The sequence below is a fragment of the Botrytis cinerea genome, chromosome 2 (genome assembly GCF_000143535.2).
Source record: "Botrytis cinerea B05.10 chromosome 2, complete sequence".
In the NCBI taxonomy this organism is placed as follows: domain Eukaryota; kingdom Fungi; phylum Ascomycota; class Leotiomycetes; order Helotiales; family Sclerotiniaceae; genus Botrytis; species Botrytis cinerea.
Genome location: NC_037311.1, coordinates 151,895 through 171,970, shown reverse-complemented (window position 1 = coordinate 171,970; position 20,076 = coordinate 151,895). Strand labels below are relative to the sequence as shown.

The 20,076-nt window shown below is 43.3% G+C and overlaps 4 protein-coding genes across 4 annotated transcripts; 1 reads left to right on the top strand and 3 right to left on the bottom strand.

Moving 5' to 3' along the window:
• Window positions 1–53: 53 nt before the first annotated feature.
• On the bottom strand, window positions 54–2,439 carry BCIN_02g00180 (hypothetical protein). Its single transcript, XM_001555784.2, has 5 exons — window positions 1,804–2,439; window positions 1,358–1,732; window positions 945–1,290; window positions 632–862; window positions 54–494 (listed from the first exon to the last, which is right to left on the bottom strand). The coding sequence occupies exons 1-5, from the start codon at window positions 2,320–2,322 to the stop codon at window positions 403–405; spliced, it is 1,563 nt and encodes a 520-aa protein (XP_001555834.1). The 5' UTR covers window positions 2,323–2,439; the 3' UTR covers window positions 54–402.
• Window positions 2,440–11,001: 8,562 nt separating this feature from the next.
• On the bottom strand, window positions 11,002–13,536 carry Bcape1. The gene is made up of 3 exons (XM_024691021.1): window positions 13,437–13,536; window positions 12,656–13,347; window positions 11,002–12,564 (listed from the first exon to the last, which is right to left on the bottom strand). Exons 2-3 carry the CDS (start codon window positions 13,193–13,195, stop codon window positions 11,227–11,229), a joined length of 1,878 nt encoding a protein of 625 aa, XP_024546791.1. The 5' UTR covers window positions 13,196–13,347; window positions 13,437–13,536; the 3' UTR covers window positions 11,002–11,226.
• A 257-nt stretch (window positions 13,537–13,793) lies between these two features.
• BCIN_02g00160 (hypothetical protein) lies at window positions 13,794–15,057 on the bottom strand. The gene is made up of 4 exons (XM_001555778.2): window positions 14,622–15,057; window positions 14,376–14,501; window positions 14,126–14,309; window positions 13,794–14,060 (listed from the first exon to the last, which is right to left on the bottom strand). Exons 1-4 carry the CDS (start codon window positions 14,635–14,637, stop codon window positions 14,009–14,011), a joined length of 378 nt encoding a protein of 125 aa, XP_001555828.1. The 5' UTR covers window positions 14,638–15,057; the 3' UTR covers window positions 13,794–14,008.
• Window positions 15,058–16,959: 1,902 nt separating this feature from the next.
• On the top strand, window positions 16,960–18,885 carry BCIN_02g00150 (hypothetical protein). The gene is made up of 2 exons (XM_001555776.2): window positions 16,960–17,390; window positions 17,521–18,885. Exons 1-2 carry the CDS (start codon window positions 17,228–17,230, stop codon window positions 18,147–18,149), a joined length of 792 nt encoding a protein of 263 aa, XP_001555826.2. The 5' UTR covers window positions 16,960–17,227; the 3' UTR covers window positions 18,150–18,885.
• Window positions 18,886–20,076: the final 1,191 nt, after the last annotated feature.

The following is a 20,076-nucleotide window of genomic DNA, read 5'->3' as shown; positions in this document are numbered from 1 at the left end:
CAAACTATGAAAGTATCGAGTACGTTGAATCTCCTTTAGATCAGAGGTTCGGTTGAAAAGAATAATTCACTGATTGTATTGTACGTGCATGTGATTCGCGCTAAACATTGCGATAAATCTGGAACAAAATCAATAATGAAACAAAGTAACGCGAGAGAAAATAGCTATGCTTCGAATAGACAAAAAGAATTCTGTAATGACAGACAAAATACGGAAAGCGAAATGCAAAAACCTTAAACCCACAATCTATCTATCAATCCATCGCTCCATTGCTCCAAAACTTCTAACGCTCCTCTTGTCCCACACCTGAAAAGATAAACCTCAACTACTGTACTTTTTTTTTCCGAACCATTAGAGTTCTCACAAGATCCGATTATGAAGATCCATGATGCATAATGATTCCTAAGAACAAGGTGGGCAATTCTTCAACCAATCTTTGATGGGTTGAGAAGCGTAATCCAGGAATTTATGGCCCCACGCATCTTGAGCACATGCTATTTTCACGTTAGTGTCAATTCAATGCATTTATTTCGTATGGGGTTATTAAACTCCTGCATCCATCACACGCCCCTTCATCATCTTCGACTCTGTATGATAAAGAGAGAAAAACCTTAAAGAGAGATTTACTCACAGCAATCACAAGGAGGATTCTTATGCATCTCATCACTCTGTTTCCAATTCCAACCTTTCAATTCACACACGGGCAAGGTGAAAAAACCAGCAGTCGTGTAGGCTTTGTTGGCATCGTTGTTACCGACGTATTCGTGCGCGATGTTGTTCATGTGCCACGTGATGTCTTTGTAGGCGTCGAGACCGTGGCCGGTGTACATGTTGTAGGTGCTGGCGTAGAGTTGTGGGAGTTCTGGGGGTGGGTTAGTGGAGAGTTTTAGGGAGGATGGGGGAGGGAATGATGTTAGGGGGCGAAGGGAAGGGGGGGGACGAACGAATGTTAAATCCTCCAATAGAAGCAACTTTCCCATTATCAATACCCGTCGGAGCAGAAAACTTGGAATTGTTGTCCACGCCTCCTAAAATCATCATACCCTTTTCACCGCAAAATCGTCTGGGATCCCCGGCTTTTTTTCCTCCGGTATTACCGTGCCATCCAGAGCAATCTTTGACAACATCCGGAATGTAGATGAAAAATGCATTTTGCGCTTCCCAGTATGCTTGAAGGAGTTTGATAGCTGCATAGCGAGAGAAAAGTCCGTCGAGTCCGTCTTCGCCACCAACGTAGGCTTGTAGGACTTCGTCGCCGGCGAATGCACCGCCTGTGAGGAGATCTTTTAACTGGGCGGTAGAGTTAGTTGGTTAATCGCATAGAATGTAAAACACGCAAGGAAGAAGAAGAGCGTACAGTCCCCACGCTATTTCCATTCACCTGACCATTCGAGAACGTCCCATTGTGAGAAAACTCAAGCGAGCTCAACGCCAATTGTTTCATGACCGGTAGGTAGTCTGAAAATTCCAACACGCTCAGCTCATCCGATTCTTTGCTATCTTGAATATCATTCGCGATAGTGCCGACTAGACTGGCCGTTCCTGCGGTAATACCAGCACCGATTGTGAGAACACCGGCGGTGATTTGTGTACCGAGCACGGGGAGTGTAAAAGCGAGAGCACCGGGAAGCCAGCAAGTTCCGATTACGGCTGCGACGGCGAGACCGCCGGAAATAACCGTCACTGTGTTTTTGGCACCGATTTTGGCACCGGGGGTAGTAGGAGCGAAGTTCTAGGGGGAGTTGTTAACATGCATTCCTTTTTTTTTTCCCCATTATGATGAGAGGATTTGGAAAGACATACAGATTGAAAATCCGCACTGGTTTGCGTGAGCGTATCGAGCGAATTACTCATGACTTTTTCCCATTGCAGATACATCTGCTGTACATTCATCATGGCTTTGATTCCCAACCAACCTTGTTCCTTTTCTGCAGTTGTTCCGCTCAATGCGCTACAACTTGCGGGTGTGGTATCACAGTTGTCGAAACTATTGGGACAGTAAAAATCTACATTGTAGCGATTACCGAATGATTGGTGGAAATCGAAATTGGGATCGGACATTCCGGTAGAGAACATGTCGTTGATTAGTTGATCCATGTTGTGCGAAGTCCATGTTGTGCGGTTGAGAGTGATGGGACCATTGCCACAGTCGTCGGAGGCACCGCCGCCGTTGTTGGGTTGGATGGCGAAGATTCCGGGGTTGAAGTTGGAGGGGACGGGGGCGAATGCTTCGCGGACTTTTACGGGAGAGGGAGAGGCGGAGGTTTTGAAGACTTGTGAGAAGAGTAGGCTGAGGATGGCCTGGGACTTGGGAGAATGCATTTTGAAGTGATTGGAAGAAAGGAGGAAAGAAAGATTTTTGATAATGAATGATAGAAGGAAATTGAAAGAATGTGTTTTCGATCAAGGAAATAAGGAAAAGAGAGGAATGAAAAGCACTAAAGAGAATAGATGCTGAATGAAAAGCTGGGAAGGGATATGTGTTGATCTGCGAACTAAAGACTGCGATTGTCAGAGATCCATGGTCCCTTTATATCGTCCCTAATGACGGTTCTGCCAGATCCATCATTCAAGATGCCAAGATCCTTAATCACAAGAAGAATCACACGTAGGATTTGCTACTTCAGCCAAAAAATATATTGAAACCGTTGAAGATTTGCTTTTGGCTCAAAACATATCGCTTACATGATGTTAATCTTGTTTGGCGTTAGTAGCCCTAGGAACTTTCAAAACGCCATTTCTGATGTTCTACAAATATAGAACGTCCATAACTCTGTTAAGAGACGAGCCAAGCACTTATATCTTAATATTAGATGATGTGGTGATAGGATGCTGAGGGCTGATAATTGGATAGGCTATTCGACTATTTTTGTGACAGAGAATCTTCTTTCTCATGAGTGATTCTACGACGAAGAGTCCACTCCACATCCACTTGGGATAGTCAGCGAAATGAGTTTTAGAATTTTCACATCTGGATCTATTCCATAGGCTATTCAAATCATCAGCTCGATGAATCGGGATGATAATGTGATCGATTGTAGTAAGCTTATGCCAAGTTTTCCCCCAGATATATTTACGTTGCGGCTCAGCCTTCTACAGTATTGATGATTAAGTATGGGCCAAGAGCGCCGCTATGTTGCCAAGAGATTATACTGAGTGATTGAGATAAATGCTGCTCATAAGATTTAAGCTTAAATCATCAGATCAATACAGGTACGATTATTAAGGTGGATTTACGAAGCCCCTGAACTCGTCATACTGATTGGCCTTGTTGATCGTTGATGACCGGCTACCTAGAGCTCTAAACATACTTATTTGAACTCATGAATCGAGCTCTATGTCAATTTCTTCCTTAAAGGGTGGACATGTACTCGTGGGAAGTGGGAAGTGTTCTACCACTTGGTCTTTGAATGGCTGCATGTTCGCTCATCGAGAAAGGTACTTGCATACTTGCGCGGTATTTACATTGTAGCAAATGAATCTCATTCAGGAGAAGCCGATCATTTATACAGTGCGTATTTGACAACTAACCCTGGGTTTTCAAGACCTGAATGCATTTTGGCGAATCATATGCCAGGGTAACAAGCTAATTTGGTGTCGAGACTTCATGTAGAACCGGGCTTTAATTCATTAAGAACTGAAGGTATTTCAATTAGTTGTCTCAGCCATCAGGAAAATGTGCCGGAAAAAAAAACAAGGAAGTAATTGCCCAATTGTGCCTTGCGATCGATCTAAAGACTCGACGACTGTTCAGCCCTAGCAATATTGAATGCTACACCGCCACTTCGCACTTTGATAGTAATGACGATCTCGAGCTCATATCTTGATATCTGAATTCGAGAGATTTCTCATTGTCATCCCAGACATATTGAGCCTATGATGGTTCAGAAAGAGATGATGCCCGATATCACGAGTCCAGCTGTGGAGATATGTTTTGCAACTATGCCAGATGTAACGCCGACTTGAGAAGAAAACACACACAAGTGGTATTAAGCATACTGATACTCTACCGGATGTACAAAGTCTATTCATGACTAAAGAATGATGATGAGATATCACCTCAAGATTGTCATGCGCAAGTGAATGAAGTATAGAGCATGACTGTGTCGTCCCCATATTCTTGATCAAGGGGTGTATCCAAAGAACCATCATCTCAAGTGAGGTTGCTCGGGGAGCTACGTAGAAGACTCAAGAAAGAGAGTTAGCAAGAACTTATTTTCGCAACAGAAGAGGTCTATCGTTGCGTCGAATTCAGCCATTGAGATGTTGACTCAAGTTATCATCTCTTCTTTTGAATCATCTCTGATCAGAGCTGATACATAAGAAGAGATGATAATTCGAATGAACCATCAACAGGATTGGAAGGACTCCGTGTTGACCATCACACCGTGGACTGAATTTACACTTCAAAGCTGAGAATCTAAATGTTCTAAAGAAAGAAATTGATTAGGGCAAGCATTGCTAGGCTTGAGGAATGTATAATTGTACTTATAAGGCGACGACATGCAATTATAGAAAGGATAAGTTGACAATGAAATATGCAAGTCTTCATGTCAATCAAACATGGAATATCCGGACTGATCTGATTTTACTTAATTTCGGAATGGAATCGACAGAATGTGGGTAAGCGCCTCTCGCTCTATCCTTGAGATGTCCACACTGAATAAAAGAAGGAATACCACGAGTCAACTTGCAAAAATGAGATATGCAACAAATGCCTTTTAAGTTGACAAGATGTATTGAAGCCCCCACTACAACCAAGAGAGCGAGTCAACATGAAAATTGAGACATGCAACAAACATTGAAAATGCATGAGATTCTCCACCAGAAAGAGCTGCGAGTCAACATTCAAAATTTCAGACATGCAACGAAACCAAGATTCCATCTGACGGCGCGGAGACGAAGAGTCCAGAAGGAGATTATACCCACAATGAAAGGTACGAGTCAATGTTCAGGTGTGCAACAAAGTATTTTTTTTCAATGCTGCGCTTCAGGATGTCGGGGATGTCCGCAATATATCCACAATTTAGAGGTAGAACTCGGGGGAAGATGGCGCGAGTAGAGATATTCACCGAAGAGTGCAACCTCACCACGACTCAGACCTCAGCAATTAGATATGCAACAAAACAATTTCCACAGGCGAACGAACCAACGCAATTTCCTCTGCGGCACAAAACCTTAATACTGTGAAAGAAACTCCGTTGTGTTGAATTAGAGGTGGAGTCAGAATGATACGGCCGTTGTGCCCTTGAGTCAGTCATAAGTGTGCAATCGGCGGGCTCCGCCATGGCGTTTGTCATGGGATCTTAAATTAGAATGCATAGTCAACGGGTATGACCCGCATAATTGACAGGCATGACGCAAAGATGAGATGTGCAACAATTGTGCATAAATAAAAATATATACTGAAGACAGTTGCGAGAGGAAATTCCGAGCGATAGACATGCAACAAATTCTGCATGAATCGATGTTGACACGGGTGTATATCCGTTTGTGTTCTTAACATTCCACAAAAAGAAGCGTGTCCGAGAAGAGACCTCGAGACATACCAAATATGGCAGAAATGAGCGAGACTAGGTAGTAGCTGCCACGTTTTGCTTGTGAAATTGTTAGTGACTGGAGCTGACTAGCCACCACGCAAATGTGCTTTGATTAATAAATCATCACAGCTGCCACGACTCGTGGTACAGAGGGAAGACATTTTGAGGCCCCACCATCTTAAATGTACACTCGCCCATGAGAGGGAACTGAAAAAAGGTACCCATGTTATTGAGGCTCCGATGCTTTAGCATATATGCGTCGCCAACGTCGACCCAATGCTCAACTGGAACAATTCAGAGATCATAGAACACGATTGCCCGTTTCTCTTAGCCACGGCTTGACTTTGTTGCATGTCTACAACGGAGACGGCCACACTTTCCGAACTTGTCAGTATTCCCGTGGATTCTGGAAAGCCGATGTTGCAGGTGAGTGGTTGAAAATAATTCATGGAAGATCGCCGAGATGTGATGTTTTCGACATTAGCGGCCGAGCTGTAAAACCTGGGGAGGCTTACGAACAACTCCTCTAGCCGAGCCATATCCAAATAAGGCTGATGTGAGATCGTTGTGATTTAGAAACATCTCTTTCTCTCGGAGATTCAGTGCTTGGTTGTAGCTTGCTGTCGTGTTCCCTAAGTCCGATTCTAGATGTCGTAGATGACCTCAAAGCTTCCACATCAAAAGGTTCTCTTCTCCAGCCGGTTTCACATCCGTTTGTCCATAGCAAATCTGATCGCCAGGTATCATCCTTGGACACCTGGGAAATCATCATAAATATGCTTTTGATGGGAGAGGTGAATGACTCGCGCATGTCTCTGACCAGTGACAACCTTAATTATCAGATTTTGGCTCTCGGGCTTCGTGGAATGTTGAACCGACATCATAAATCTCATACATAACAATAGCTTACTAAGCACACTTATGCTCATCCCAATTCATTCAACCACAAAACACTTTCACAGCCATTACCATAATGCAACAGTACAACATTGAGAAAGACGGTTAGAATTGTTGCGTGTCTCAATTCTCAACACTTGAACTCGTTCAACAAGTTTTACATTGTTACACCACTAGCTACTCGAGTCTCGGATTTCAAGTCATAATTTTTCCGGAATGGCATTGATGTTCAAGAGCCACTGTCAATGTTGCACGTCTCAATTCTCAACACAACGCTTCGCTACTCAACCCCTAAATGGCCGCGAGGATTGATTGACTAGGGCTTTGAATAATCGGGACAGATAATACTTTCTAAGATACTTTTTTTCTCTCACAACCCAACGATCAAATTGTTCTCGAAACAGTCGTCATTTCATTGAAGAAAGTCAAGGCATACGCAAAATATCACAACGGCTCTAGTGTTGAACACATTCTCATTTTCGGTACTGTTTCAACTCTTTAGGTCTCCTGCTTTGAGTTGGACTCCCGAATTTCAAGGTAATACAAGCACGAAAATGGCCAGAGACCCAAGATGCCCATTCAGCTTGGTATTGAGACAGCTTATGATGTGCCGGAAAAGATCAAAATGTTGCATATCTCAACATCTGGGCATTATCAGATCTACACTTGGCAATAGCTCAGAGCTCCAATTACCAACACAAGCATGTCTTACATGTCTATTCGGTGGACACGATTGAACCCAGCCAAATTTATACAGCTTCTGCACTCCTATTGCAGCTACAACTATCTGTAAGTAGACCATGAAGGTCACAGGAGATCATTTTTGTTGCACATCGAATTATTTGCCAAGGGTGAATAGGGGTAATTGACAAGAATGGAGTAAAGGCAGCCAGCCAATGGGTCATATTTATCCCCCAAGGTAACCATTCCTCAGTGATTTAGATTCTGGTGCTCTGGAATTATCAACTCAATTTTCGTTGAGGTTGAATCGCATGTCAATTCTTCAAGATGTCTTGATATGTCCCAACCTCTTGTCATTGGAGTTAGTCTCTCATGGCATTGGAAATATGTGAAGGTAGTTTTGGATCTTCACAGACTTTCTGCCTGCTTTATTCTTACGTTCCCGCATCAGCACCAGCACCGGCATCATGACATCCAGAATTCTCTGAACATCCAGAAACTCAATCAAACTACCCCATTGGTATCGGATCGTCTCATTCGCTTTCCTCTTACTATCAGTATCTGCATATCTTTCGATCTCAATGATTGTACCTGGAAGTCTCCATCAGGCTTATGCACCACTTTCGATTGCAATGCCTCGCTTGTTTGTTTGCTCAAATCAGAATTTACGCGTTGCTTCTTACCTTTACCTTTAGTATAGACCATCCTGACTTTGTTGCATATCTCAATTTTCATGGAAGTAATGAGATTTTCCATGCCTTCTTTAATTTTTCCATTTTCCGGTGTGAGTGGTCATTGCATTTTTGAGTTTCGAGTTTAAGGTTAGGGTGCCACATCATAGCACGTGTACTCCATTAACACGTCGACGATCATGTGCACGACCCGGATAATTGGTACGATCAAAGCGAAGACTAATTTGTTGCAAATCTTATGGTTACCCAAGAATTTAAGGTTTGCTGATCGCAAACGTTAATTGATGGAATACGGAGTGTGATGAAGTTCTCCGATTGTCGTTGGCACGGAATAATCTGACTGTTTCGCGGACCGGTGAAGTATCACAGTGTGAATATCACATCAGCAAGATTTGTTTACCGCAATACTCTACACATCAAATGCAATCACCAAGCTTCGGCATTCTCGATTGTAGTCAGTGTTTTTAGACCCATCGGATCAATTTCATCAAATCCCTACGCCAAGAATTTGATTGTGGTTAATTGTCAGATTAGCCGAACCATCCAATCAATCCCCCATCATTTGAACTGGAAAGACTGGATTCATCCACCTCATCAGAAATCCTTTGAAAGCTTTCCATAGCCTTTGTTGCATATCTTATTACCCATGGCAACTCCATGATCCACTCATTTACCAAGGTGATCCCTGTTGTTGGATAAAGAGTGGAAGTTCCTCTGCGCGTCTAAATCAGGTATTGGGGGCGTTATTGTGCAAGGGCAAGGCGACACTTTTACGAATCAAGAGTTCTTTTGTCCGCGGAAGCTCCAGGACCCCTGCAAGCTGTTGCTTGCCATACGATGAAGGCATTAATCCTGACAAAAACATTTGGTCTCGTCCCTTCTTTTCAATCCAATGGGCACTTCATTGTAGGCCCCTCGATTTTGTTCCATGCACTCTATGCCATTAGTTATCTTTCATAAGTACTGAACGCGGTATACTTTCTTCAAGCTACCGATATTAGATCGATCGCGAAGGCTACATTCATCTTTTGATTCAATCCTCTGGCTTTGATTGTAGTGAGCAGGAATCATGCTTTCACTTTCGCCTGGATTGCAGTGGCGAAGCGCAAGTTTCTCACATCATTTCGGCTAGGTGAACCACAAGATCTGATCATTTCTCCCGGTTTCCAAGGCATTGGACTGTTGATTGTAATACCACGGCAACATCTAGAAACTCCGATTGAGAAAGTGAGCCCAAGAAGCAGTAATATTGCCCATTGAACTTGCATGACTTAGGAATATTCGGGCAGGTAGCAAAATGCCTATTATTGACAATACCGATAGTCTGGGTGAGCTGGGAATAGTCTATTACATAAAAAAAAACCATTCTAATATAAACGACTATTAGAAGCGACTTAATTTCTCCAACAATCCAGTATCTGCATCACTGCTATGTTCTATGGCATTCATCCCTCGCATCAACCTCACTTGCGGGTTTGATGTACCAATTTCATATCTTACATCTTGCTATTCGCCTGTTTTCGAAATTTGATGCTAGTGAATGAAGATTGTCTAATGTCTGCAGCAGGCCGAACAGCTGAAAGATATCTACTGGTGCTCCCATAATAGCATACGTATGCTATGAATACTTCATCTTGTGATACACAAAAAACTTGGCCATCTATATAAAGATATTACAAACCATCAGGAGACGATGGAATTCTGTCTTGGTTCTCTAAAGTAGATGGAACCTTGGCTTCTTGACTGCGTTGCCCTGTTTGCAAATTTCTGTACAAACAAGCCTCCACATATGAGCGCGAGTTCAGTCCCTTGATGCCCACAGTTGCAAAAAAGAGCGCTTGGATTGAGGCCTTTCGCCAATATAACTTGGCAGAAAGAAACACCCCCTCTTCCCAGACTTTCTGAACTCTCTTATCACATGTCATCGAGACATTGGCAAGGATCATTGTTTGAGCATTCAATCGATTGATCTCTTCTTTAGTTCAGTCGCTAGCCGATGCAGACTGGAGATCAGATCAGCCAAATGCGAATCCCATGTATGCTTGCAAGATCCATGTGTCAAAAGAGCAATAAGAAATCACCGCCTAATCTCAAAATCTTAGTGTTTTGGTCAAATTATTGTAAACGTTCCTCAAATTAATAGCTCTATGATCATTGAAAATAACACTTAGACCTATGAGATAACATATGCGCACCCACCGGACACCGATTCAAAATTACACACCTCGCCCGAAGAAAGCCGGGCCATTAGGGAAAGCATTATTGAACGTAGAGAATCACAACAATGGCAATGAAAACCCCCACATATCCCACCCGCCCTCACCATGCGAGGATATTGATGGACAGATCTTTCTCAAAAAACGAGATCGATTCTTCGCATGATATCATTTTTACCGGAAAAGCTCAGCGATCGAGTTCTCGTTATGGATGCATGAGCGCAAGTAGCCAAGACATTTTATCGACATGTTCTATGCTGCTATATTGTTAATCTCGATAATGGTTTACGAAAAGCATCTCAAACAGAAGATCCCATTTTCTGATCTTTCTCTTGAAGTCTTATCACACACCCAAAACAGATTTGCTTCTCTTCATCATATATACAAGATCATCTTTACCCACCATAAAATTTCCCATAAATCCTCACTGCGGTCATGGAGACAAAATCAGGACGAATCTGAACTACAAACCCAACACCTCTTCACACCACATCTGAATACTTGCTTAAACCCAAGCTCATTTTCTAAATTTGCTGCAGTTTCTTCAGACATCTCCGTTCATTTCTCCCGAAATCTTTTATGCGATTTATGTCTGTGAAAGATTTGGGGGTTGTTATCTCATACCACTCTGCAACCTGTAGTATCTTATTTCAAAGATTCAAAACACAAGAGCCTTCGAATGCATATAAAGCTTACCCGAGTTCTATCGACGCCAAACTCAATACAAACCACACTTTCGCTATCCTCATCATTTAAGTGCGCACCTCAGATGCTCCTCTACATTTGTATGGAGAGAACAAACGTATACAAGCTGCTCATTCTTCATATGAATAATGAACCTCGACTCCTGTATGCGCTCGCCGTCTATTCAACACTCTTTTGAGCGGATTCCGTTATATAATCCTCGATTTCAATTAACCTGATTGGGACAAGTCAAGTAACAAGAGGCATCAAGAACCTCAAAGAAAAAGCCATAATCGAACAATTATAATACGCCAATTACTTAACAAACGCATGCTATGATCTATCTATGCACTATATATGTGACTTGGGACGATATAAAATCCTTCCACTCACTCATTCGCTTCATATGTGCCATGATACATCCTTATGTAGTATTAATCCCCAATCCTGCACCATTCCATAATAGCTCATACCCGGGTAGCCTTCTTCAAAAATCAGTTCAAAAAACAAAAATCCCTACCATCCTTTACCTCCGGCAATCTCCTCATCCACACTTTCCCACCCTGCGAAAACACCTTCAATCATCTTAGCCCCCAATCCCGGATCCTTAGATCCTGTAGTTGCTCTGATACTATGCATGCTTAGTTGGGGAATTCCGACATCAATAGATCTAACGCCCATTGCAGAACTCAACATCGGTCCGACCGTACCTCCCGATCTAGAATCATTTCTAATCATGAAAGTTTGTAATTTTTGACCGCTTTTCTCTGCCAATCTCTGGAAAATAGCTGTTGAGACAGAATCCGTAGTTGTATGACCATTGCTATCTGCTTCAACTGTCAATCCTACATTAAGTCTAGGACAATGGTTTTCGAGGTACTTTTCCAAGAAATTGGGATTTGTAGCATGTGTAACATCGAAGGACACGAGGAAAGACTTGGCATAGGTTTCCATCAAAACATTGGGACTGTATGTGGAGTTATTGAAGCACTCCACGATACGTTCAACTGTTCCGGGGAGGAAATTACCCCTTGCACCCTGACGCAAGAGCGAGCCAATCTCTTCGTCATCAAAAAGACCAACCATGGAAATAATACCAGATGATTTGGATTCTTCAGAGGAAGAGTTGGAGAGCAGTGCCTCGATTGAAGACCAGGAACAAACTTTGTCATCAATACGTCCCGAGAAAATGAATTCCTTGTCGAGCCCACCGAGTTGGGATGGTTGGGTATCGAAGAGTTCGAGTTCCCAATTGATGATGGTTTCTTTATTTTCAATGCCCAATTCTTTGGCAATAAGATTGACAAGTTTTGGTGGTTGGGTGGAGACAAATGAAGATTTTGCACCGGATATATTTGATGTTTGAAATTGCTCAGATGATGATGAGGACGAAGCCGAAGATTCAATATCGGAATTATCGAGGCCAATGATTGGTACGAGTTGTGTTTCCTTATTGTTTTGACCAAACATTCCAACCCCAAAATGAGGAGCTAGAGTTGGAATGCGTGCAATTGGCCAACCCAGTTTTACCAATTTTTGAGAAATGTATCCAGTTTTCTCATCCTTTACTAAAACTCTACCGCCAATACCAAGATCTCTATCCCACCATGTTTCATTCAATGCGCCAGCATAAGGAGCAACTCCGAGCTGTACAAATCCAGCTTTGTTGTGTTTGGTACTGACGGGCTTTAGACGAGCCGTGAGAGAATCAGAGTGTGCGGCAACCATTGCTATTCCATTTCCAGATTTATATGCACCACCAACGGAAAATGCGATCAAGGATGTTCCATTGCGGTTCACGTAGTATTTTCCGTTGGGCTCAAGCTTGCCGTTCCATGAGTCACGCGGAGAGAGCTATAAACAGGTTATCCTTAGAATTGTGCTGCTTGAATTCGAGAGCACTTGGATTCAGTTGTGAATCAGAACGAATGAGAGTTGCACCAACCTTAGTAAACCCAGCATCCTCCAACTTAGTCTCCCAGTACTGAATAGCATGCCAAACTGTTGGGTTCTCCGTCATGAAGTTAACGAACGGCTCTGCATAATCCTCGGGATCTTTGAGAACGGTTGCATGTTTTGCGGCATTGAGCGCCTTGGTATCTAGATTGCGAGGAACAAGAGATCCATTAGTTGAGTGGAATGTTTCGAACAAAGTTTGTGCACCACTCGTAGCATTATTTTCCGTATCGGCGGATGGGAATTGATAAGATTTCCTCATCTTCTCGAAGAGCGTCTCAATCTTCTCTTGTCCTAAGCCAAGATAATCATCCCTCGCCCATGAATCACCCCCAAGGGAGCGAATTGGTAGACTTTCACGGGTTGTGAAAGACTCCCCATTATTCGGGTCGGTAGGTTTAGAGACTGCCAATTTCATTTTGGCCAATTCCTCCATCAAAAGCTCCTGGGTAACCTTCTCGTCAGAAGCTATCTGTTTCTCCATGGCAGCTTTGTGAAGAGAGGCGGTTGACGGCTTGTTCCTAACCATTGTGTTGTTGTTTGTTCCTGGGGAATTGAGCTATCTTGATGTCTGCGGTTTGACAGCAAGCAAAGATGCAGGGAAGGTAGTGCTTGATTAGCAGTGGAATCTCTTACAGATAGAGCGATTGCGAATATAGTGAGGGTAGAGCGGTAGTGAATCTGGGTAGGCGGGTATCGTTAGTGTGAGTTATTATCAGATGGAAGTGATGTAATGTATGGTTGATTGTGAATGGGGCATCAATACCTACCTAGTGCCTTGATGCCGAACAGTAACTACTTTGTACAATATGAGAGTTGGAAGTCAATTGAAGTCAAAGTTACAAAGATGGGATGTGACGACTATTGTACTCGATTATCTATTGTTGTCTTAGATGTACAGCCTCTCCAATATTGAGCTACACCGATACCTGGTCTTGGCGATAGCCTTAATCCACATCGCCAAGTATGCACTGTACCTGAACCAAGATAAGATCGCACCTCACAATCGAGACAGGTACCTTCCGACGTCAACGTCAAGTCAAAACATCAATCACAAGTCGTTCAATCACAAGTCGTTCAGTTTTTGAATACTCCCCCCCCAAAAGAAAAGCAGGAAGCAATGTTGTTGGTCAAAATCCTTTTATTTCGATTGAGACTGTATTCTGTGGAGAACCTAGGCTTTTGCCAGACCGTATCATCCATCATAAAAAGCCATGCATGCTATATATAAAATTCGTCATCATCATCAGCAGATCCCTAATCGAGACAGCAGAAATCCCATCAATTCATCATACTATCACTTCTGATATCCTCGATCGATTCCGTGCTCTCAATCATTAATCTACCAGTTGTTGTTGTAGTTGTTGAAGTGCTCTGGGGGACCACGTTGGTTTCTGTAGAAAGGCCGCGTTAGTAAAGCGTCCCAAAAGATAATAAATCAAGGTAAAAGAGAACTTACGGGTCATATTGATCATCCTGGCCGTAATGTTGATCATACAAGTGCTCAGCTTGTTCTTGGGATCTTTCTCTCATTCTGTGCTCACGGACCCAGTCCTCACCCTTGGTCTCAGCCAACTTGTCGATTTCACCAGCGGCGAAACCAGCGAGAAGCTCCTTAGCAAAAGCGTGGGAGACTGGCTTTCCTGTAGAACATGTTGAGTTAGTAAATTGATCGGATTGGAAGTCAAGAGGCGAGGCTTCAAACATACCCTCCTTGCGTTGTCTATCCTCGAACATCTTCATGGCGGCGAAACCAGCACCACCTGCGAGAACCTCATGACCGAGACTGGCAGTGTTCTCGTTTTGGTATTGGTCGTAGTGTTCTTGAGATTCGCCTGTAGGAGATTATATGTCAGTCAGAGCTCCATCTTCTTGCGAATAGTGTCAAAGTAAAGGTTAGGTGTGGAGCCCCATGGAGGATAGGGCATTGTGAAGATGGGACGGAAGAGACGTACCCCAGCCGAAAACCATTTTGATAGATTTGTTTGGTGAAAAGTTGGAAAGTTTGAAAAGGGTGGTATGTAGTTATAAGATTGAAGTTATTGAGAGATGTAAAGTTGTCGTTGTTGATGAGAAAAGAAGAAGAGAGGTGTTGAGGAGGGGAGATGCGAGGGGTTTATATAGATGGAAGTGTTCCCGTCGAACCCTCACCCCTCTTTTACTGTGCCTTTGTGGATTTCATATATTCACACCACCTCCCATTTACTCGTTAACCCAATTAACCAAATAGAGTAGTACATGATTCACCGTTTCATCCCATCAAGTCTCAAGCCCCGCTCATAGGTACTCCAATACACAGCACAGAATGTGGATTCTAACCAAAGCTGTAGACTTCCAAGGCGAATATCTTGGATTCTTGGATGAGGCCATACAGTCTTCGCTCTTCTCCCCTCCCCCCTTCCCCCCTTCCCCCTTCCCCCCTTCCCCCTTCCACTTGACTTTCTATGGCTGTGGTGATCCTAGTCATCATATCTCATACTTCATACCTCATCTTGCCTTGCCTTGCTCTGATCTTGTTTTCGATGGCAACAACTTTCCAGGGTATCATGTTGAACCCCACATTGCATGAAGCTAACAGTCAACCCTCAACCCACAACCCACCGGGCGCTCATCGACAAGTGTCAAGTTCTTCCAATAGTTTACGGAGGAGTAGTTACACGGCTTGCGTGGCTTAGAAAAGAATGTAATGGAATCGTCAAATGAAAGCTTGTTTGGGAAGCGCTTGTTTGCTACGAGAGCCGGCCAGCCGTAGATACTGATGGATGGATGAATGAATGAATGGATGGATGGATGGATGGATGTCCGGATTGACATGCCATTGTTTCGGTATGATGGGAGTGAGAGGCCATTTTCCCCAAGTATGTGCAAATCCCGAATCCAACGCTCCCTATCCAGCTACATCGAGTGTGTGTCATTTATATTACATTTATCTTACATGCATCTCATGAAATCTACTTTGTCTGAGTAGAATATACGAAGTCGAATGATGCTGTCGCACGCTGCAGAGCCTGCCCTACATACAGACTACTATATAAAGTAATAAGTGCTCGTACTCGTGGTAGCAAGGGTAAAGCTCCCATTGCATTTGTACAACACAGCTATGGAGGGGCAAAGTTAAAACACAAAGCATGAAATGTATGGTTCCGAAGCTCTCAGACCCCCGATCATTATCACTGCGTTACGTTACTTAGTATCAATGATAATGAAGTAGCGATGACATCAAAACCTGTATATCTCTTACGATACAATCAAAATCCAGGAGAATCCCTTCACCGGTAGTTGCAAGTAATTCTATCCACATATCAGAATGAAGTTACTGAACACCTAGATCTGTCTGGGTCTTGACTCTCGAAACCCCAAGTCTCCAACAGATTACATGTTAAGTCCAAAATTAAGAAACAAGATCTTCAGGGTCGATCAATCAGCCTATGACACGCCGACGAAAGCTCCGAAATCCATGAAAGTATAGATCATCATAATCACTTCTTTTCCAATCATGTATAGGAAATACGAACCGAGTTAGCAATAAGGAGTCTTAGACCATCTGACCGTCGTGGCTTCACCACTTTTACTTTGCTCTAGGTTACCGTTGGTACTTCGTACTGCTGGTACCGTTGGTATCTCGTTGTCCCCATCAAGGTTATGTATTGCATTGCTTGACTGCTACTTCAGCCCTCTATGCGTGCATGCATCGGAATCGGCTGGGTGGTTGGATAAGTGGATGGGGATGGGTGGATGGGTGGATGAGAGGGGTTCAACCACATCCATCAATCCTTGTAAAGCTGGGCCCTGTCTTCAAGTTGATACCGCAAAATACCTTGCTGGGAATATCATAGAGACCATCGTAGCTCCTTCTAACCCCTCAGAGTGTCCTCGGCGTGCGCGTAAACACTGTAGAATATCCAACTGCAGCCACCAATAAGGGCAATTTGAAAACAAGATGGTGCAGCCATGCAAGATGCGGGTGTCAAGTAACCCTCGCTCCTGGCGGTAATGCACGAGAAAAACACAAGCAAAAAGGGTTCATTCATCCGTCAAACGCGCATCGCATAGATGAGTTAACGCATTGATTGAAGCATCAAGGTTCGAGACAGAGACAGACAAAAACGTAATCTGTTCTCTCTCTACATCGTATCCAGGACTGGTGGACCAGCCAGTAACAAGACCCAGTTAACATAGGGCGAACGAACGACATCGAAGCTTTAACAAGCTTCCACTCTGTCCCTTCCGCTCCCTCGGCAATTCCCACTTTGCAACTAATAAATAGATAATGGATACCTTTCTGGGTGGTGAGGGTAGGCACTGCCGATTAGTTAAGGGTTCAGCTGAACAAGCTTCATTGGCTTCTCCATAAATATCGCTTAGTAAGATGCTTGTTTTGTCCAGCGAGGATAGCCTTGTAAGGCTTTCAAGGTTGGCCGTTTCGTCATTTGCATAATTCGACGTCGTTTCATGAATATTTATGAATATTTATGAATATTCATGTGCCCGCCGACGCAGGTGATGAAGACTGAATCAGCCTCGTTGAAAAAGCAAGCAAGGCTGAGGAAATTCCAGCTCGATGAAAATAAGAGTAAAAATGACAACACCACGTCTGCCAACTGTAGATGATCTGCCAAAGAATCTATTATGTGATATTTTACCATCCAGAGACGGAAAGAATACCAATATCCTGATTCTGCTTCATGGTTTGGGGGATACGAAGAATGGCTTCACACAGCTTGGTGAGATTTTATTTGCCATGCATCCATTTTCTTCCCTTTCCCCAACACCTCTCATATTGCCAGCACCCTCTCATGTTTTACCGATTCTATCATTTCACTAACCACTACTTCAACTAACACCCCCGCTCAGCGAAAAACTTATCTCTACCTCAAACTGCGTCCTTGATTCCTCAAGCCCCAACCCCAATCCCCGCCCTCATAACTGGTTCCGACCTACCTTCTTTCCATTGGGCACGAGATCTCGAATTCGACTCTACGACTGGTTCTCTAGATCTCGATGCTGATATTACACCCTCTATCACACTCCTGACTTCTATGATTGAGATGCTCATGAAAACATGTAATTATCCACCAAGAAATATATTTATGTTCGGGTTTGGACAAGGAGGCATGCTGGCTCTATCGACTCTCGCACAAACTACTTCTTCACTCCTAAGAGACCTAGAATTGGGAGGTGCGATTTCAATTGGCGGACGACTTCCTGCGTCTTTCTCCCCGCCTTCAAATGCAGACCCAAGTCAAAAAGATAACAAAGGGAGAGTCAGAACACCAATTCTGATAGCGGGCGGAAACAGAAAGTCAGAAATAACAAGGACAGCTTTGGAAAAGGTAAAGAGTACATTCGCCGAAGTGGAATATGTTAAATGGGAGAGAGAAGGTGATGGGATGATGAGGGGGAGGGAGGAGGTCCTGCCACTCATGAGATTCTGGGGTAGAAGGTTGAAGATGGGGGTTCCGGAGGGAATGACAGAGGTTTGAGGTGGAGAGGAGAGGTGAGTGGGCATAACGAGAGATGAGGAAGTTATGGGTGGGATTCGAGTGGGCTGATCCACCAGTGATACTCAGGGTTTGATTTCAAGGTTCTGGGGATTGAATCTTTTGACGGCATATTTATTTGACCCGAGCTACGCGCTGCAGACAGTTCTGTTTAGATATTTTATTATATCCCTCCTATTCATACTTATCTTTCATTGCCTAGGTGTGAGATAGTGAGCTTATACTGCTATGGATGGCTCAGTGGGTTTGGTCTGAGTAAGGGTACTGAAGGGGGGTTCATATCCTGTTTGAAGTTAGAAAATAGAAAACTCTAGAGACCACCATTGCACATGGCAATCGAAGAATGCTCAGAGATAGCACCGTGGTATCTACTTGGGTAGGATCCCATAGTCAGAGAGCTATCAGCAAGAATCTTGGATAGAGGTCGATTTTCGCGTTTGCCATTTTCTCACGGTGTTCCGAATATTATCATTATCATCAACTATCCGATACCCACAGCTATCATTCAGGGTCTATATCATCTTCCTCGTTTTCATTTTTCTTGATTTAATCCCATCCCCCAACATCGTTCACCCAAAATCAACTATCGTTGTGTTTACCTTACATATGTTTGGAACCCACTCTCCGTAGGTAGAAATCTTCATTGCATGCTCAACACATTGCATTTGCCCCCGAACTTTATCATTCTCGAAAATGCAAACATTTCTTCTCGTGACTAGTGGTCGACTTTTTATTTATGTAGTCTGGGAGTAATGTTATGAGTATTGTTTAAGATGTGCTTATGTGAGCCATTTATTTTTTTTACTCTCATGCCAATAGAAGCGTGTACGCCTATAGGGTATATCGAAACGACATGATGCTTGAGGGGTAACTGCCGTCCAAGCGAGTCAGATTTTGAAATGTAAAAGCTGTGAGGAACATTGTTGCCCATAGACCCACCCTTAGCAAATGAATAAGTATGCACAAGAGATCACTGTGACCATGAGGAAGGCTTGACTCTTGTTATCATCCTATTTCCTGAAGTGTTACCCCAACTTTGTTTTTGGTTACTATTCACCAAACCATCTTTGCATTATATCATCACTATTATTTCTCTCTTCTTTTTGTGAAGATGGGCGCTCATGTGCTTTAAAACTTTCTGATTATGTTGAATTGTCTCATCTCCTCCTCACGGAGCCTTGATCCTTCTTCTAGCCTGCGTTCAAGTGATACCTGACTGTTCAAGAATTACGTTATGGCCTCCAAAGATGCGGTGGGTTTGGTCCCGATGATGAACAAGTCACTCTATCCTCAGCAATTCAGAAAAGACGGATCATCGATATGCTATTGGCGAGTATCATGTCTCCTATAAATTATTTTATGCCGTGGCTCGTCGACGATATATCTCCTCGATCCTACATCTGTTTCGACGTTTCAACTCTCTCAAACCTCATATATCTTCCTTGTCGCATTGTTCTCCCATACTTTGATCTGTATCACACGCCCTATGGAACACAAGTCTTACCTTGCTGAATGCGTTCTACTTCTACGCGCCTTTCATCAGCTTTAATACTCAAGATGGCGAGAGTTGGCATTGTCTACAGTCGCTGCCTGGCTTGATATCCGGCGATGAAAGCTTTTGATTTTCTGAATTTGATTAGTACTGTGAGATGGTTGGAGAATCCATGTTCGAAATGAAGATATGCTCCCTGGACTTAAGAGACTCGGGAAAAGTCAAATAACTGATGGAGGGGTATTTCTATTATATATCATACTGGAGGAACAATGAGCAGACTTCATTTTTCCATGAGAATAACTACAAGGCGTAATTTCCAAAACGGATAACTTTTTTATCCACCAGCATTCACCACCGTTACCTCTTTTTGCGTATGCGGAACACATCGTTCAGCTAATTGACATGATCAAATCA

What these genes read in the sequence shown, in the direction of transcription:
- BCIN_02g00180 (XM_001555784.2), bottom strand. Translation starts at nt 2,322, where the DNA reads ATGCATTCTCCCAAGTCCCAGGCCATCCTCAGCCTACTCTTCTCACAA. An exon ending in ATGGAAATAGCGTGGGGACT is followed by an intron (nt 1,291 to 1,357) that starts GTACGCTCTTCT and finishes TCTACCGCCCAG; the next exon opens with TTAAAAGATCTCCTCACAGG. An exon ending in TATTGGAGGATTTAACATTC is followed by an intron (nt 863 to 944) that starts GTTCGTCCCCCC and finishes ACCCACCCCCAG; the next exon opens with AACTCCCACAACTCTACGCC.
- Bcape1 (XM_024691021.1), bottom strand. Translation starts at nt 13,195, where the DNA reads ATGGTTAGGAACAAGCCGTCAACCGCCTCTCTTCACAAAGCTGCCATG. An exon ending in AGGATGCTGGGTTTACTAAG is followed by an intron (nt 12,565 to 12,655) that starts GTTGGTGCAACT and finishes ACCTGTTTATAG; the next exon opens with CTCTCTCCGCGTGACTCATG.
- BCIN_02g00160 (XM_001555778.2), bottom strand. An exon ending in GGATAGACAACGCAAGGAGG is followed by an intron (nt 14,310 to 14,375) that starts GTATGTTTGAAG and finishes CATGTTCTACAG; the next exon opens with GAAAGCCAGTCTCCCACGCT. An exon ending in CAGGATGATCAATATGACCC is followed by an intron (nt 14,061 to 14,125) that starts GTAAGTTCTCTT and finishes GCCTTTCTACAG; the next exon opens with AAACCAACGTGGTCCCCCAG.
- BCIN_02g00150 (XM_001555776.2), top strand. Translation starts at nt 17,228, where the DNA reads ATGAAAATAAGAGTAAAAATGACAACACCACGTCTGCCAACTGTAGAT. An exon ending in GAATGGCTTCACACAGCTTG is followed by an intron (nt 17,391 to 17,520) that starts GTGAGATTTTAT and finishes ACCCCCGCTCAG; the next exon opens with CGAAAAACTTATCTCTACCT.